General features: G+C 41.5%; 1 protein-coding gene across 3 annotated transcripts in view; it reads left to right on the forward strand.

Moving 5' to 3' along the window:
- RIPK1 (receptor interacting serine/threonine kinase 1) overlaps positions 1 to 20,344 on the forward strand; it is a 150,750-nt gene that overhangs the window by 106,496 nt on the left and 23,910 nt on the right. For all 3 annotated transcript variants that reach the window (XM_044293588.1, XM_044293589.1, XM_044293586.1), the window contains exons 7-8: positions 6,187 to 6,263; positions 19,825 to 19,912. In XM_044293588.1, the coding sequence (XP_044149523.1) occupies positions 6,187 to 6,263; positions 19,825 to 19,912 (165 nt within the window). The remainder of the gene's footprint in view (positions 1 to 6,186; positions 6,264 to 19,824; positions 19,913 to 20,344) is intronic.

Below are 20,344 nucleotides of genomic sequence, written 5' to 3' on the forward strand. Positions count from 1 at the left end.
GGGGGAAAAAGATATCACACTGACTTTAGGAAAAATCTCAACTAGAAAATATTAATAAAAAACAACCTTCTGCAGAAATAACTGATAAAGTTTGCATTGCAAGGGATAAATTAATGAATATTCTCGGCAGAGATTTTCATAAGTCGCTTCTTTCTTTGAAAGCCATATTCTATGCTCAAGGAAACAAAGCAGGCATATTGTTAGCTCGCAGACTTAAACAAGTGAAATCCAAAATTCCTTTTCTACCTCACCCATCCTCTAAAACCCAAATCATTGAGCTTAGGGATATCACAGAGCAATTCTGAATGTATTACAAAGATCTATACAGTCTTAAAGACAGTTCCTCACTACCTGAAGATTATATAAATCCTTTGTCCAAGACTTCCTGACCAAAGCTCAACTCCCACGACTATCAACTGCACACTTAGACTCTTTAAATGCCCCAATTACAGAAATAAAACAGAAGAAATTAATACTTTCCCCTCCCTATAGGCAAATCTGCAGCCCCTGATGGGTTGTTGAACAAATATTATAAGCAATTTCACACTTCCCTGGCCCCACACATACTATGTTTCAAAAGCCGGTTGGAGAAGGTGGCCTGGCAATTTCTGATTTACAAGCATATGCTCTGGCAGGACAGGTTAAAAATTGTTTGGACTGGAGTAAATCAAAACTTTATAATTCAGTTTTAAGCTGCCTATATACAAATTTTACCTCTACTCGAATATGTCAGATACTAGAAGCTGGTATACACCTGCATCCCCAGTTTAATAAGTCCCCTACTATGAAACTCATGTATAAGACATGGCAAACTATTAGACAACTATGGGAAAAGATAGATTACTACAACGACACGTTGCTTTGGGAAAACTATTATTTAAAAGAACTATTAGTTATTAATAAGAGGTTCTGGCAGATGCTTTGAATCGGCACCCTTGGCCAGATAGGTGGAAATGGAGAAATAATGGGGTTTGAAGACCTTAAATGCAAAAATAGTCTTGTACATAAAGATTTGTTCTATTATTCTCAACTTAGAACGGCTCTTAAACAATCTTTGTTAGGGAAAAGAATAACTACCTCACGCCCTTCAACAGTCGAGGTAAATTCAAAAATGATTAACGGTAGTAGAAGATTATCAAATATGTATAATATCTTGTCCCAAAAAATGAGGGAAAAACAAGGTGTGGAGATTAATATAGGAACATGGGATGGGAGCGTGGAACAGATAAATTCTGAAGGGTGGTGTAAAATATTTCAAGTAATAATCAAGACCTCCCAGAACCCAGCACATAGGCTTATCCAATTCTTTTTGGTACATCGTCTATACTACTACCCTGAAATATTATAAGAATAAGGTATTTAGATGTCTAAAATGTGGCGAAATTGGAGTTGAAGATGTGCACTTACTGTGGGAGTGCCAATCTCTCCAAAATTTATGGTACTGAGGACTTTGCTATATTAAGATACTTCATAAAATAGACCTCCCTCGAACTTTTAGGGCACGTGTACTGGGTTTGGTGGAGGATATAGGGGATTCTGTGAAATTTTTAATAACTAAACTTTTATTTCAGGCTAGGAGATGTATTGTAAGAAAATGGACGGAGAAAACGGTACCAACAATAAATATGTGGTCCAGCTTGGTCAAATGCTCGTTGGTTTGCGAGAGACTACATAGAACTATAAAAGGTGGCGGTTCGAGAGTATGCGGGCAGAATGGTTAAAAAATTTATCAAGATGGAAATTGGATTGGGGTGTGAGGGGAGAGACTACATAGAGACTACTTAGAACTATAAAAGGTGGAGGTTCGAGAGTATGCAGGCAGAATGGTTAAAAAATTGATCAAGATGGAAATTGGATTGGGGTGTGAGGGGAGAGGATAGGGAGAGATGACAGTCGTCGTCCCCCCCCAACCTTTTTTTATTTTTTATTTTTTTTGGCTGGGAGGAAAATTATGAACTGTGATGTAGATTCTGTGATATACAATTCTGCAATAGATGTATTAATTTTATTATATGTAGTTATTACATGCATGCTCTTTTTGTATTGCAATAAAGAAAATTACTATAAAAAAATGTCAATAAACAAACAAAAAAACTATGTTTCAAAGGACTATGTCAGGAACACCTTTCCCATCAGTCATGTAATTGGCATTGATTGTCACCTTAACCAAACCAGGTAAACCTTCAGATTCTCCACAAAACTTTAGGCCTATCTCCCTCCTTAAGTCAGACATTAAGATATTCATCAAATTATTAGCTTCTAGATTGTTCTCAATCCTTCCTCATCTAGTGAAAGATGATCATTCAGGGTTTAAGGGCACACGATTTAACCTTTTCAATGTGGCAGAAACTTCCCCTAGTAGCGGTCACCTTAGATGCTGAGAAGGCTTTCGACCGCCTCCACTGGTCATATGCCTTTTCTGTTCTTGAAACATTGGTCTTTAATGGCCCCATAATGAATGCAATTCAAGGTTTATACTCTGACCCTATTGCTAAAGTATTTGTCAATGGGGTACTATCTAACAGCTTTCATGTCGCCAACGGATCCCGTCAAGGATGTCCTTTATCCCCCTTAATATTCATTTTAGCCATGGAACCCCTGGCTCAACACATTCGCCTATCTAAAGACATAGAGGGAGTGATAATTGGCACTACAGCGCACACCATCTCCTTATATGCGGACGATATCATCCTTACTGTCACTAACCCCAGACAATCACGAAGTCAAGCGTTCTCAATTATCTCAGACTTTGGCTTACTTTCCTACTATAAAATAAATAGTTTTGAAAGCCCTCCCTATAAATATTCCCCTGACAGAACTAAGATTTCTAAAAAAAAAAATATGTTCCCTCTAGACTGGCATACATTGTATCTATAAATATTTGGGAATTAAACTAGTGTATCCTTGTTCGCTGGCGTGCCAGAACAACTATGAGCCCCTTCTCTCCATTATGGCTAAAGACTTTGCAAGCTTCAGTATGAGAGATGTGTCTTGGGTTGGTAGAGTAGCGGCATTCCAGATGATGACATTGCTGAAATTGATATGTTTTCCGTGCTCTACCAATTCCCGTACCAGATTCCTTTTTTAATGAAGCACAGAAACTCCTTAATTCCTATATTTGGCACTCAAGTCTCCCTAGAATAACTCTGGCTATAATGTTCAGGAAGAAAAGAGCCGGTGGTATAGGTCTTCCCTCAATTAAAGACTATTTCCAATCCATAGGCCTCTTTCATCAGGGAGTGGTCGAACCCCACGTTGGGCAAATCATGGGTTTAAATCGAATCTCATTTTCTTGCTGGCGGCACGCTGAAAGACTACCTTTGTCTAGCAGTATGGAAATCAGAGGCTCTTGTGGTCACAAATCCACCGCTCCTGGGGAGAATCAGGCCCCCTATACTCTCTCATGTAACCATATATGTTTTGGAAAAGCTTATAGGAGATATTAACCCTCTACCTGGAGTGCTGCGGGCATTACTTCAGCAACCCAGCTAATAGAAAATTTGACTGGTTTATTTCGAGCACATCTAAAAAGTCAACAACTTGCCTCATTCAGAGTTCCTCTCATATATGAGCGTTCGTCACTGCCTCAGCTCACTTCTTCTCTCCCTGCCACATATTCAACCAGATATAATTAGAATATTCCAGGATCCATTGTTATTCAAACATACCAACCATCATATATACAATTTACTGGGTGACAAATCTAGATTTGTTAAAACTCCTCCAATGATAAAATGGGAACAGGATCTGCAGAAATCCTTCTCGGAGGGGGAGTGAGCTGAAGCAGTGAACTTCATTGTATCCACATTTAAATGTACCACCCACTATGAATCTGCTATGAAAACCTTGCTTAGGTGGTACGTTACCCCCCACAGGCTAAGCCATATACAGTCGGGTCCATAAATATTGGGACATCTACACAATTCTAACATTTTTGACTATACACCACCACAATGGATTTGAAATGAAACGAACAAGATGTGCTTTAACTGCAGACTGTCAGCTTTAATTTAAGGGTATTTACATCCAAATCAGGTGAACTTGTAGGAATTACAACAGTTTGCATATGTGCCTCCCACTTGTTGTGGGACCAAAAGTAATGGGACAATTGGCTTCTCAGCTGTTCCATGGCCAGGTGTGTGTTAGTCCCTCATTATCCCAATTACAATGAGCAGATAAAAGGTCCACAGTTCATTTCAGGTGTGCGATTTGAATTTGGAATCTGTTGCTGCCAACTCTCAAGATGAGATCCAAAGAGCTGTCACTATCTGTGAACCAAGCCATCATTAGGATGAAAAAACGAAACAAACCCATCAGAGAGATGGCAAAAACATTAGGCGTGGCCAAAACAACTGTTTGGAAGATTCTTAAAAAGAAGGAACGCATCAGTGAGCTCAGCGACACCAAAAGACCTGGAAGACCACGAAAAACAACGGTGGTGGATGACCGAAGAATTATTTCCCTGGTGAAGAAAACGCCTTTCACAACAGTTGGCCAGATCAAGAACACTCTCAAGGAGGTAGGTGTGTCAAAGTCAACAATCAAGAGAAGACTCCACCAGAGTGAAAACAGAGGGTTCACCACAAGATGTAAACCATTGGTGAACCTCACAAACAGACAGGCCACATTAGAGTTTGCCAAACGACATATAAAAAGGCTTCACAGTTCTGGAACAACATCCTATGGACAGATGAGACCAAGATCAACTTGTACCAGAGTGCTGGGAAGAGAAAAGTATGGAGAAGGAAAGGAATGCTCATGACCCTAAGCATACCACCTCATCCGTGAAGCATGGTGGTGGTAATGTCATGGCGTGGGCATGTATGACTGCCAATGGAACTGGTTCTCTTGTATTTATTGATGATGTGACTGCTGACAAAAGCAGCAGGATGAATTCTGAAGTGTTTCGGGCAATATTATCTGCTCAAATTCAGCCAAATGCTTCAGAACTCATTGGACGGCACTTCACAGTGCAGATGGACAATGACCCAAAGCAAATAGTTTTTTAAGGGAAAGAAGTGGAATGTTATACAATGGCCAAGTCAATCACCTGAATCCGATTGAGCGTGCATTTCACTTGCTGAAGACAAAACTGAAGGGAAAATGCCCCAAGAACAAGCAGGAACTGAGGACCATTGCAGTAGAGTCCTGGCAGAGCATCACCAGGGATGAAACCCAGCGTCTGGTGATGTCTATGCGTTCCAGACTTCAGGCTGTAATTGACTGCAAAGGATTTGCAACCAAGTATTAAAAAGTGAAAGTTTTATTTATGATTATTATTCTGTCCCATTACCTTTTGGTCCCTTAAAAAGTGGGAGGCACATATGCTAACTGTTGTAATTCCTACACCGTTTACCTGATTTGGATGTAAATACCCTCAAATTAAAGCTGACAGTGTGCAGTTAAAGCACATCTTGTTCATTTCATTTCAAATCCATTGTGGTGGTGTATAGAGCCAAAAATGTTCGACACAATTCTATGCCCCAATATTTATGGACCTGACTGTATACCCAGGCACAATGGCTTGTTGCTGGAGAAATTGTGGGAAGACTGGTTCATTATACCACATTCTTTGGTCATGCCCAAAACTCGCTACTTATTGGTAACATACATTCTCCTTAGTCTCACAAGTTTCTGGATTACAGATTGCTCCCTCTCCTGCCCTTGCTCTCCTAATCGTTGGCAGTGTTGACCTTCACCATGAAAACAGACACATCATAGGTCATATTCTGTTATGTGCGAAACTAATACTTACTCCCCTTGGTAAGAGAGATTATACAAGCACTAAACTCTATCTGTAGATACGAGAGGAGGCTTCCTGCTACTGTAATCAACCCAATTGTCAGAGATAAAACATGGGCTCCATGGATGTTACATAAAGATTATGTTCTATTAAAAATAGACAACATATCATACATGCTGCTGTCTTGCTCGAGTGACCACTTGATCATTTTTGTTTTGATTACATTGGTATAAGAGAATAAACAACCTTTCTGACACTGTGAATGCTAACAGGCAGAGGGGTAAATGTCGCAGTTAGCTTTTTGGCACAAAACTAGAATGCTACTTTATTTTATTCCTGATATATTCTTGTTCTCGTTCTAGATCTGATATATATGTCACTGTTTAACTGATGATAATAGATCTACAGTTTTTTTGTAAAAAATTTAATTTGTTTTGTTTCAGATTGTGACAATACATTCAGGCCTTTATACTGTCAAAAATATGAAAAGTATATAGCAAAGGATGTGGCTGCAATGAAGGTGAGCAGTTTTACAGAATTTGAGCTGTTTGATCAACATTAGTTCAAGGAAGAATAGAGCGTTCCCCTCCATTGTCATTTTGGCTTGTTATTAGACCTCTAGCCCTCCTCCCAATAATGTAATTGTTTCATTATTATTGGTGTAGAGTGAAAGGCGCTTCGGATCATAGATCCAAAGTCGATTCGTTCAAACACTTTGGTTTTAAAGGGGTTATCCAACCCCTAAAATGACCCCCTCAATGCCCGGACCCCTCATATAGGTTATACTTACGCCGGCACTCGCATGGCTCCTGATCCCAACACGGCCACCACTGCAGCAAATAGCAACTCACGCGATGCTAGGGAGGCTTGGCACCATAGGAGATGCAGCGGCGGCTGTGTGGGGATCAGAAGAAACGCGGGTGCTGAGGACTGAGTAAGTATAAGCTATATGAGTGACCCGAGAATGGGGGGGCATTATAGGGGTTGGATAACCCCTTTAATGCGGTCTCCACGTACAGTATTAAAATGTATTGCCTTCGTATAAACATTTGTTTCACCCAAAGTCGCGCAAGACGTTGGTGAATTAATTCGGTAATCACACTGCGTCTCTACAAACATTTTAAAATGGCAATCCCATGGGTTTGGTACTGAGGTAGCAGCCTGTACCAAACCCAACTTTGGATTGCTATTTTAAAATGTTTTTAAAGATGCAGGTGTGATTACCGAATTAAGTATCGCGTGATTTCGGGTGAGAAGTGTTTTGTCTACATGGCTGCAATACATTTTAATGGAGACCGTGTTAAAACCGAATTGTTTGATCAAATTGACTTCAGATCACTCCATTCGCTGAACACTAATTATTATTCGCTGTGCTATATCCCAGGCTTTCTTTTGCATCATGTACTTTGGGCTTTTTGCACTGATTTTCTCATTGTGTGAAAGTGTAGCTGACATTATTAGTGTACTTGAAAGAATACACTGACTTTTAGACTGTAAAACCCTTCACTGATGTCAGTCAGTACAACACATTTTTTCCTTCTGACATGGAATGGAAGAAAACAAGGGAGGAACTTTGGTATTCTGGTTACAAGTAAGCAGCAATATATGTTAAGCCAATACAAAGAACTGGCACAGGATTTATTTATTCCAATGACCTCACAAAGGACCAGCGCACTTTCATTACTTGTTGGGGACAGGCAATTTAAATATCACTATAAAGTATGAAAGGATTCTTTACAGTTAGAGTAGTTAAACTGTGAAATCCTCTACCCCAAGAGTTAGTGATTGCAGATACTATATCTGTTAAAAAGGAATAGATGCTTATCTAATAGCAAATGGCAAAGAGGTTTATAATTAATCAAACAATTAACCACTTCACTTACTTAACCCCTTAAGGACACAGCCTTTTTACACCTTAGGACCAGGCCATTTTTTGCAAATCTGACCAGAGTCACTTTAAGTGCTGATAACTTTAAAACGCTTTGACTTACCCAGGCCGTTCTGAGATTGTTTTTTTGTCACATATTGTACTTCATGACTGATCTGCAGAATAAGGTCATCATGTTGGTATTAAAGCAAAGTTGCATAGTTAATAGGGTTGAAAAAAAACATAAGTCCGTCAGGTTCAACCAATGGATAGGTGGGGATGAAATATCAATTTTAAATAAGGGGAGTGAGTCACAGATTTCTACACATTTCCATAAGCATTAATGTCATTTACTTTTAACTAATTCATCTAAGCCCTTTTTTTTTAAGTGTAGCTGCCGTTTCATTTTTTTACACTGTAATGGTATAGTACAACCTACAGTATATGTGCATTTGTGTTTTAAAATTTAACCATTTTCCATTTCACCTCATAGCAACAAATGTGTGCCACTTTGCCATTCTGCAGGCATCTTCCTACAGCGTTGTCATGTGCAGACCGTCTCCTCTCTGTTACATACATGAGATGGGAGAGCACTTGGAAGAGCACAGCCCTGAGTGCCTTGGTGCTGGGCTCTGGCAGAAAGTGGTGGTGGTGGGGGGGGGGGGGGGCTGCTTTAGATGCTGCTTCCTCCTGAATGGTAGCAGCTAGAAACATGCAACTGGTCTTGTTTGAAAGCTATATATAGTAATAGCGTGGCACTCTTGTCTGCTCATGTTCAGGTATGTGTTGTTGTGGCTTCCCAGCCTCAATATAGTCACAAATTAAAACAGCACTCTTAATATATGCAGAGTACAAGTTTTATTCATAAGGCAACTTCACAATCAAGTGACGTTTCGATCTAAATTTACCTTTATCAAGCACTGTGAAATAATTATCATCATTGTAGTGACCCACATAATAAAATTGTTATTTTTACCACACAGTGAACGCCGTAAAAATAAATCCACAAAATAATGTAAAAATTGCTGTTTTTTTTATTTCCCCCTAAAAATAAGTTATTTAATACACTATATATACCCCAAAATGATTCCTAGAAAAAACCTACAACAAACCCTGCAAAATAAAAAAACATTAAAAAGAAAAAATTCTAAAGTTATGAATACAAAGGGGGAAAATATTATTGGTTCTTAGGGCTAAAATTAATGATGTCACTAAGGGGTTAAAATGTTATAGTGTCCCCTGAGTTGTGCGCCAACAAGATTTACTGCCGACACGCATTAAAAATCTACAATAAAAAAGTGACATTTTTGGGAGGGTTTTCCCAATTTTAAGGTGACTGTTAAGAGACTAAAACAAATGCTTACTAATTTCATGTAATTGGAGGGCTGGTCTCTGGTTAGCTGTATGTGAGAGGATACACACTGCAGTGGGGGAGGTTATCTGCATTCTGATTGGTCTTGATTGTCTGCTAGTTCATGTGAGGAGAGAAAGGGGTTATGGGAATTGAGGAAAATACAGGATGGCCTCAAGGACATGACAAACATCATCACAGGAAGTGCAGCAGAGGCCATCTTAGGAAAATGCTGAAATAGAGGCACATAGAAATAGGGTTGCTAAGGGCTGAATACAGAAATCAGAAAGTTAAAAATAAAGAGGTTCTCTGGGAATTAAGAAAATGAAAATACTTAAATATTACTTCATGATAAATATATTCTCAAATACCTTTCATTAGTTATAATGGCTCAATTTGTCTAGGGAGCAATCATTAGGAGAAACAAAATGGCTGCTGTCCTATTAGTATACACAAAACCTGTCCTAATCACACAGCAGGATAAGTTACTTCACATCACTGAGATAAAGAGCTGCCTCATCGTCCTATGCTTGTCAGGTATTATGATCCTGAATACAGATAATGCGATCTTTAGATCAATTTCTGTAGGAATGGAGTTCATGGGCAGATGTGGCTAATGAGCAGCAGCTCTTGTATACAGTCTTCATTACCACAGTCTGTCCTGTCAGTCCTCTCTGTACTTCGTCTCCTCTTGAACTCCATTCTCACAAAGATTCAGCTACCTTCCTGTTTTAAGCTTTAGATGCTGTGATCAAGTGAGATCATGGCATTTAAATGCACAAAAACAGCTTCCGCGCTTCCTCCCAACACCCCCTGCGGCCAATAGGTAGTTGCAGGGCTGCCATCAGAAATTTTGGGGCCCCTTACACAGCTCAAGGCCTGGGCCCCCCCTCCTACCCTTCAGAATTCGTCCTGACTCCACCTCCCCTCCACCCCCAAGGACCTACCCCCAATTTCATTATTTTTTTACAACTACAAAGACAGTAAAAAGTGATAATCAGCGATTTCAGTAAGGAATTAATTTTTGACCAAATAATATGAAGCCTGCTACCACGACAAGGTAGACTCTTTTAAGCAGGACCCCACACTAACACTAACTACACTACCTGTTCTTATCTGCCCTAGCAATCTTCCCCTGGCACATTTAAGAAAAAACACCTTAAAAGCACAAGGTTTACTGTTACAGTGTTATGGGGGGATCGGTGGATGACTTACTGTTATGGGGGAATCTGTGGATGACCTACTGTTATGGGGGGAATCTGTGGAGGACTTACTGTTATGGGGGGAATCTGTGGATGACTTACTGTTATGGGGGAATCTGTGGATGACACACTGTTATGGGGGGAATCTGTGGATGACACACTGTTATGGGGGGAATCTGTGGATGACACACTGTTATGGGGGGAATCTGTGGATGACACACTGTTATGGGGGGAATCTGTGGATGACACACTGTTATGAGGGGAATCTGTGGATAACAAACTGTTATGGGGGAATCTGTGGATGACACTGTTATGAGGGATCTGTGGATGACACACTTATGGGGGAATCTGTGGATAACGAACACTGTTATGGGGATCTGTGGATGACACTGTTATGGGGGATCTGTGGATGACACACTGTTATGGGGGATCTGTGGATGACACACTGTTATGGGGTACTGTGGATGACACACTGTTATGTGGATCTGTGGATGACACACTGTTATGGGGGATCTGTGGATGACTAACACTGTTATGGGGGATCTGTGGATGACACACTGTTATGGGAGATCTGTGGATGACACACTGTTATGGGGGATCTGTGGATAACACACTGTTATGGGGGATCTGTGGATGACGAACACTGTTATGGGGGGATCTGTGGATGACACACTGTTATGGGGGACCTGTGGATGACACTTTTATGGGGGATCTGTGGATGACACTCAACCACTCTCAAACCCAACTGGTCAAACTTGTTAAATGGATCCCAAACACAATATGCACAATAACACACCCCACCCCCTCCAACACTTAATTAACCCCTTCATGGCCTAAACATTTTTTTTTCAAAGCAGAACACAAAGCTAAATAGAGCTGGGTGGGCTGGCAAGGGAGGGGTTAATAACAATAAATGATGGAGGATCCTGGCCCTGTGGGATAATCCAGAAAACAGCTTTGCATTTTACCCCCGAGCAAAGACCACACAACATAGAGCTGCCGAGCCAAGTAGACAACATAAGGATCAATATGAAACTAAATAATTTGGAGCCTTTGAAATAGCTCAGCTCAGTATGCGGCACAGGCTACTTTCACACTGCCATTTCTGGGTCCGCCTGTGAGATCTGTTTCAGGGATCTCACAAGCGGCCCCAAACAGATCAGTTTTGCCGCAATGCATTCAGAATGGATAAGGATCCGTTCAGAATGCATCCGTTTGGCTCCGTTCCGCCTCCATTCTGCTGGAGGCAGACACCAAAACGCTGCTTGCAGTCGGATCTTTAAAATATTTTAACCTGTGACTCATTTGATTCTTAGACTCTGTCCGTGCACTTGTGTCAGTGACTCAGAGCTGCTAGTGCTTGCCTTGCCTCAGCTCTGATTGGTTGGTGGGCGGGGAGGGGAGGGGCTGGCAGAAGCAGCTTCCACTCTAGGATCAGATTACACTCCTCCTGAGCCCCTCCACTCCCTGCTGCCAGCGGCTCTGCTATTGTGTGCTAGGTCAGACTGAGCTATTTCACTCGGATCGGCTCAGTCAGGTGAATCGACTCCTCCGGTTCAGTGAACGGAATTGATTCAAATGAATGATTCGTTCATGAACCAGACATCACTAGCAAGGAATAATCAATTGCCCCCCTCTAGCGATGCAATAAAGTTCAACTCAAGTCACTGACAAATGGGAGGGGGGAAAAAATATTATTTTTTTTAACTGGCTGGGCCCCTTACTGGAGTATTGGCTGTACCCCCCTGATGGCGGCCCTGGGTAGTTGTGCTGAACACATCAGCTTCGCTGACAAGGCTTATAGTGTTCATGCTGCAGTTCTTATTTTGGCCATCAGATGGCAAGCAAGGATAAGAAATTAGCAATTTTCAGTCCAAATCCTATTTAAAAAATCCCTGATGGTACAAAATTAAAAATTAAACAACATAATTTATAAGCTTATATACGAGCTTCAAAGTCACAATTTAAAAAAAAAACAAAAAAAAAACATACGTTTAAATCACCCCCCTTTCCGTATGATTAAAAAGATAAATGCCTAAATAACAACATGGGTATCACCATGACCGGAAACTCCCATAATATTAGGATATAAAAAAATATTTCCAACACGGCGAATGGCGTAACGGAAAAATGGGTCAAAATGGCCAATTTGCAATTTTTTTATTGCTTCTCTTACCCCAAAAAAGTGATCAAAAAGTCATGCACACTCCAAAATGCTATCAATAAAACTATTATCCCGCAAAAAAATGAGCCCCTAAACAGCAAACAGAAGTATAAAAAAGTTATGGGGGTCAGAATATGGTGATGTAAAAAACACTAGACATAAAAAACCTATACATATGGGGTATTGTGGGAATTGTACTGACCCAGAAAATGAAGAACATGGGTCAGTTTTGCCGTAAACAAAATGCCGTGGGTACAAAACCCCTTTTGGAATTTTTTTTAATTTTATTTTTAACCGCTTCCCACTACATTTTATGTCAGAATTAATGGTGGCATTAAAAAGTGCAACTTCTCCCTCCGGTATCCTAAGGGTTAAAAGTTCTGTATTTGGATACCTCCCTGAAGAGACACTCTTTTGAATGACAGTTGGAATTTTATTATTTTAGGATCACTATTTCCCAGGTGTCCCCCAACTTGCACATCTAGGTGCAGGTCAGGTCTATTGGTTAATACTAAGTTCAGTATGGCCGTCCTTCTAGTCAGGACATGCACTACTTTTTTGCGGGGCGGAAATACGGAAACTGAATGCACACGGAGTACCATAAAGGCAAACCTCTTCCCCTCTGTTTTTTTACAATCCTTTCCTTTCTAAACAGACTGTAACCCTGTACGTTAACCGCCCAGTCATAGCTATCATCCAGCCACATCTCAGTTATTCCCACTATGTCATAGTCCTCCTCACACATTAATATACACACAACAAAAAGGCTTTTGTTGAAATAATTATTAGCACTCTACACCTACCTCTAAGGCTACTTTCATGCCTGCATTCAGTGCGGATCCGTCTTGTATCTGCACAGACGGATCCGCACCGATAATGCAAACGCTTGTATCTGTTCAGAACGGATCCGTTTGCATTATTCTTAAAAAAGAAAAGTCTAAGTCAAAACAGATCCGTCCTGACTTACATTGAAAGTCAATGGGGGACAGATCCGTTTTCAATTGCACCATATTGTGTCAGTGAAAACTGATCCGTCCCCATTGACTTGCATTGTAAGTCAGGACGGATCCATTTGGCTCCACATCGTCAGGCGGAATGGAGGCACAACGGAGCCAAACTGATGCATTCTGAACAGATCCTTATCCATTCAGAATGCATTGGGTTGAACTGATCCGTTTTGGGCCGCTTGTGAGAGCCCTGAAACGGATCTCACAAGCGGACCCAGAAACGCCAGTGTGAAAGAAGCCTAACTTTGTCATTGGTTTCACTGTGGACCATGACCACTTGGTCTTCCCCAGCACCTCCCAGTAATTTATCAACCTGATGTGCGATATGATTAATTCAAGCGACAGGAAGACAACACGCCGTTCGATGATCCTGGACTTTGTGACAGATCTCCCTAACTGTACTACAAATGACAAATCAATAAACACGGTCTTCTCCTAAAGTCGCTTAAAGAGGACCTTTCACCACTTCTGACATTCCTGTTTTAATATCTCCATGCATTCCCCATGTAATAACAATTCTAAAGCCTCTATTCTTATGGCTCTATGTTGTGCCATTTCTGTATTATTTATTCTTGAAGTTATGAATGAATTATTAGCCTTCAGTAAGGGTACAGAGGGGAGGAACCAGTTGGGAGGGTGTACCTGCACAGTATGAAAATGACAGAACTTATTGGATAGAGTCTGTGCAGGTACACCCCCCCCCAACTGGTTACCTCCCCTCTGTACCCTTACTGAAAGCTAATAGCAATGTATTCATAACTTCTGGTAGAAATAATAAAGGAACAGCACAACATAGAGCCATGTCCGAAGCAGTGAAAGGTCCTCTTTAAGCACAAAACTTTGTATTAAAAAACACTTGCACTCTCCCAAAATCACTTTTTTAGTCTGAATTTAAGGCCCCATTCACGCTACCATATGTGTTTTGTAGTCCACAAACAGCGGATCCGCAAAACATGGATACCGGCTATGTGCATGCTGTCATTCTATTTGTCCTTTCTATGGAAATGTCCTATCCTTCTGCACAAAATGGACATGTATAGGACGTGTTCTGTTTTAATTTTTTTTTATATATTTTTTATATATTATTATATTTTTTTTTGTGGGACCACAGTATAGACATACTGATGCAGAGAACACAGTGTACTATCTATACTATCTAAAAAATGTTGTGGCCTCATAGAAATGAATGGGTCCATATGCAATCCGCTGGCAATTGTTAGCATGAGGCCTAAAGCTGCTATTCGCATTTAGCTGTAAACCAGTCTGCAGATTTTTTTCCCCTGTGAATTCAAAGGACAGAGCTGGCTTCAACATTCAATGGGACACATTTGCTAAGTTCTGCTGTTTAGGCTGGTCTTCGTTTTCACCTTGTGCTGCCATAAGATTCTTCTAATTTATGTCATGGTATGCACCTCGTCGTAAATTAAGCATGTCTATGGCAGACCTTGCGGCTGGCAAATAAACTATGCCAGCTTCTGGCTGGCATTGTCTTTCGTCAACATTTATACCTGTTTTAGTCTCTGTCCTGCAGTCCAGAGCATGAGTTGGCATTTCTCCACTCTCCTGTGTGTATTGAAATTAGTGCTCAGTAAACTCCCTGTCCAGCTGCTGATTAAGGTGCTCATCAGCTTCCCTATTTTGCTGGGCTGTGCATCCACCTCCTTGCCTGAGCTTTGAGGTTTTCTTTATTAACCAGCAAAAGTGATCTCTTGTCTGCGTACCAATTCTGATCCTTGCCGCGTGCCCCCATCTTGGAACTGTGGCCTTGATTATGCACATACTCTGCCTGCCCTGACATTGGTATTGCTATTTGCAATATGTAAGTACTCGGCCTGCCCTGAATTTGGTCTGTATTCAGAATACAAGTCCTTGGTGTTTCGCATTGGTGTCTTTGTTCTCATGGGTTAGCAACCAACTACTCCAGGAGCTATCGGCCTGGTTGCTTCCCTTCGGTGAAGTCAATATCCTTGTGTAGGGGTTAAAGGGGGAATACTTATGCAACCCCAAACCATTACACTTCCACCTCCATGCTTGACTGTAGGTAAGACACACTTGTCTTTGTACTCATCACCTGGTTGCCACCACACACACTTAACACCATCTGAACCAAATAAGTTTATCTTGGTCTCATCAGACCACAGGACATGGTTAAACAAACTGACAAAGCAAAGTGGTCTCAAGAGGCAGGGAAATGCTCAAAACCCCAAATGCTGTTGCGCATTTATAACTGGGGGAGCAGATCCTGCCCATGTGATCCGTTGCTAACAGCAATCCCCAGCAAAATATGCATACAATGGAGGATGCCTGCAACGGACCACATGTGTCACAAGAACATCCTACACAGGATTGCTAAATGTGTGGATGTGATTGATTATGTAAAACAAAAATTTGGTGCACTACAATGGTAAATGCAAATGACAATATATGGCTAAACCCTCACTCTGATATTAAAAATGAGACTTTCGCCAATATATTCTTATATCAAGAACATACTGGAGCCTGCGCACCTCGTCAAGGTCTCTCATGGTGGCACGGGACCTAACGCTAACCTACCTGCGCCGTATGGGCAATTACAGGGCCGTATGGGCTATTAGAGGAGCATATGGTCCGACAAACATAGCCTAGATCATCTTTATGTAGAGCAAAAAAAATAAATTCAGATCCTCAGAGAGTTTTTTGCCATGAGGTGCCATGTTGAACTTACAGTGACCAGTATGAGAGCGTGCAAGAGCGATAAGACCAAATTTAGCACACCTGCTCCCCATTCACACCTGAGACCTTGTAACACTAACGAGTCACATGACACTGGGAGGGAAAATGGTTAATTGGGCACAATTTGGCCATTTTGACTTAGGGGTGTACTCACTTTGTTGCCAGCGGCCTAGACATTACAGGGGCTCTCCAGGAATTAAGAAAATTGTAATACTTTGATTTAAATCATAGTTTTCTACATAAAGACTAATTCTTGCTGGTATAACTTATAATATGAAAGTAGATGAAGCTTTTTAGAATAACAACTTTTCATATTAGTTTGATTAGGTTGATTCTGCATTCATAGGTTTGTAGAAGTTAGGATTAAGGTCTTTTTCTCAACTCTGTTCATGTTATAACATTTTTGCTGTAAAGAAGAGGCATGTGATCTCTGCTGAGTCAAATTTAGTTTTGAGAACTGCAAAAGTAAACCAAGCATCTGTGATAATATCTTGTAGGCAGAGAAACTGCCCAATAATCTTACAAAAACCTCTGGAAGAGCATGACATTGTGAATGGATTAATGGAATTTATTTACCCCAAAAATTAAACATATACAGCCTTAGGCCTCATGCACACGACAGTTTTTTTTCACGGCCCGCAAAAACGGGGTCCGTGATCCGTGACCGTTTTTTCGTCCGTGGGTCTTCCTTGATTTTTGGAGGATCCACGGACATGAAAAAAAAGTCGTTTTGGTGTCCGCCTGGCCGTGCGGAGCCAAACGGATCCGTCCTGAATTACAATGCAAGTCAATGGGGACGGATCCGTTTGATGTTGACACAATATGGTGCCATTTCAAACGGATCCGTCCCCATTGACTTTCAATGTAAAGTCTGGAGTTCTTTTATACCATCGGATTGGAGTTTTCTCCAATCCGATGGTATATTTTAACTTGAAGCGTCCCCATCACCATGGGAACGCCTCTATGTTAGAATATACTGTCGGATATGAGCTACTTCGTGAACCTCAAATCCGACAGTATATTCTAACACAGAGGCGTTCCCATGGTGATGGGGACGCTTCAGGTTAGAATACACTACAAACTTTGTACAAGACTGCCCCCTGCTGCCTGGCAGCACCCGATCTCTTACTGGGGGATATGATAGCACAATTAACCCCTTTAGGTGCGGCACCTAAAGGGGTTAATTGTACTATCATATTCCCCTGTAAGAGATCAGGGCTGCCAGGCAGCAGGGGGCAGCCCCCCCCCTCCCCAGTTTGAATATCGTTGGTGGCACAGTGTCCCCCCACCATCGCCCCCCCCTCCCTCCCTCTATTGTATTAAATCGTTGGTGGCACAGTGTGCCAACCACCATCGGCTCCCTCCCTCTATTGTATTAAATCGTTGGTGGCACAGTGTGCCAACCACCATCGGCCCCCCTCCCTCCCTCTATTGTATTAAATCGTTGGTGGCACAGTGTGCCAACCACCATCGCCCCCCCCCCTCCCTCCCTCTATAGCAGTAACATTGGTGGCAGTGCGCGGTCTCAACAGTAGAAGATTCATACTTACCTGCTTCTTGCTGCTGCGACGTCTGTGTCCGGCCGGGAGCTCCTCCTACTGGTAAGTGAAAGGTCTGTGCGGCGCATTGCTAAAGAACTGTCACTTACCAGTAGGAGGAGCTCCCGGCCGGACACAGACATCGCAGCAGCAAGAAGCAGGTAAGTATGAATCTTCTACTGTTGAGACCGCACACTGCCACCAATGTTACTGCTATAGAGGGAGGGAGGGGGGGGGGGCGATGGTGGTTGGCACACTGTGCCACCAACGTTTTAATACAATAGAGGGAGGGAGGGGGGCCAATGGTGGTTGGCACACTGTGCCACCAACGATTTAATACAATAGAGGGAGGGAGCCGATGGTGGTTGGCACACTGTGCCACCAACGATTTAATACAATAGAGGGAGGGAGGGGGGGCGATGGTGGGGGCACACTGTGCCACCAACGATATTCAAACTGGGGAGGGGGGGGGTCTGCCCCCTGCTGCCTGGCAGCCCTGATCTCTTACAGGGGAATATGATAGTACAATTAACCCCTTTAGGTGCCGCACCTGAAGGGGTTAATTGTGCTATCATATCCCCCTGTAAGAGTTCGGGTGCTGCCAGGCAGCAGGGGGCAGTCTTGTACAAAGTTTGCAGTGTATTCTAACTAGAAGCGTCCCCATCACCATGGGAACGCTTCTGTGTTAGAATATACTGTCGGAAATGAGTTTTCACGGAGTGAAAACTTAGATCAGAAAAAGCTTTTATGCAGACGGATCTTCGGATCCGTCTGTATGAAAGCAACCTACGGCCACGGATCACGGACACGGATGCCAATCTTGTGTGCATCCGTGTTCTTTCACGGACCCATTGACTTGAATGGGTCCGTGAACCGTTGTCCGTCAAAAAAATAGGACAGGTCATATTTTTTTGACGGACAGGATACACGGATCACGGCCTCGGCTGCAAAACGGTGCATTTTCCGATTTTTTCCACGGACCCATTGAAAGTCAATGGGTCCGCGAAAAAAAACGGAAAACGGCACAACGGCCACGGATGCACACAACGGTCGTGTGCATGAGGCCTTATTCTACATCATTAAAATACTATTTTTTATTTCATTATGGAATAACCTTTGGATGGTAATATATTTTCATCAAAAAGCATTTTATATAAAAAAAAATCTGATTTAAATAAATAAAAATCTGTTTAAATGAAAAATCTTTTTTTTTTTTTTTTAAATCATAGATTTTTATCCACCCTGTTATTTTATAATAAATATATTTACAAATACCTTTCATTAGTAATAATGGCTTGTTTTGTCTAGGGAGCAATCATCAGGGGAAATAAAATGGCTGCCATCCTATTAGTACAAACAAATCCTGTCCTAATCACACAGGAGGACAAGTTACTTTACCACAATGAGCTGTAGTGCTGCCTCATCCTCCTCTCTGCTCTGCTTGTCAGGAATCGTGATCCTGAACACAGGTGAATCTCTGTGGGAATGGAGATGATGAGAAGACATGAGAGGAGGGTGATGTGTCGCTAATGAGCAGCAGCACTTGTTTAGTCTCCATTACCACAGCCTGTCCTGTCTGTCCTCTCTGTACTCCATGTCTCCTCATGAACTAAATTCCCCAGAGATTCAGCTAAAGTTCTTATCATCTGTATTCAGGATCATAATCTCTGACAAGAGAGGAGGGGGATCAGGACAGGTTTTGCGTGAACTAATAGGACGGCAGCCTTTTTGTTTCTACTGATGATTGCTCCCCAGACAAAATGAGCCATTATAAATAATGAAAGGTATTTGAGAATATATTTATTATAAAGTAATATATTTAGGTATTTTCATTTTCTTAATTACCGGAGAACCCCTTTAATGTCTGTGTATTGAGTTATTTTGAGGGCACACCAAAGTTACTGTTATACAACCTGTACACTGACTACTTTATATTGTATTAAAGTGTCATATCTTCAGTGTTGTACAAAGACAAAAAAAAAATGCAACATTTTTTTTTAATCTTTTTTTTTTTTTTTTTTGTTGTGTTTCCAGCCATGGCCACGTGCACCTGCACATTGGGATGTGCTAACTGACCCCCTTTCTATTGTTGTCCCATGAAAAGATGTAACAAATTATTTACAAAAATGTCAAGTTTTTATTATGCACTTTGTAGCACTACAGTGCTACAGTATGTTGGATATAATATATTCAGTACTGCAATCTTGATTAATTCACTAAAGTTTATTTACTATTTTTAGGAATCGTACCCCAAGCCTGATCCGTTTGTTCAGAGGATGGCATCTTTACAACTAGATTGTGATGCAGAGCCTCCCAGTATCCCAAGAGGTAAGAATTTACCCTACTAATTATAGATACACACCTACAGAAACCTAACATTATACAACAAACTGAGTTACAAGATCTGTGTCTTTAGTATAGCAATTTAAAGGGGGTTTCCATCTCTTTTATATTGATCACAATTAAAACATTAATGCCTAGACCTGGAGAAGTTTTCTATGATTAAATAGCACAGTAGGTTTGTCAGCAATTAAAAAGAAAGATTCTGGCAAAGATCTCACCAGATCAGTCCGCGTGGCACTGTGAGATATTTCAAGTAAGCCAGATTGTAGCCAAGGCAGTCGGCTATTAAGTGCAGGAGCGTCTTTCTTTCTCCAAGCTGGTTCAGTCGCAGACACTGCAGTTACACATCGCCGTGCCTGTTCCTTTGCTTCATGGACTGCAAAACAAACAAGCGCATCCTGGGTGGGATCCGATCTA

Source organism: Bufo gargarizans, chromosome 5 (genome assembly GCF_014858855.1).
Source record: "Bufo gargarizans isolate SCDJY-AF-19 chromosome 5, ASM1485885v1, whole genome shotgun sequence".
NCBI classification, from domain to species: domain Eukaryota; kingdom Metazoa; phylum Chordata; class Amphibia; order Anura; family Bufonidae; genus Bufo; species Bufo gargarizans.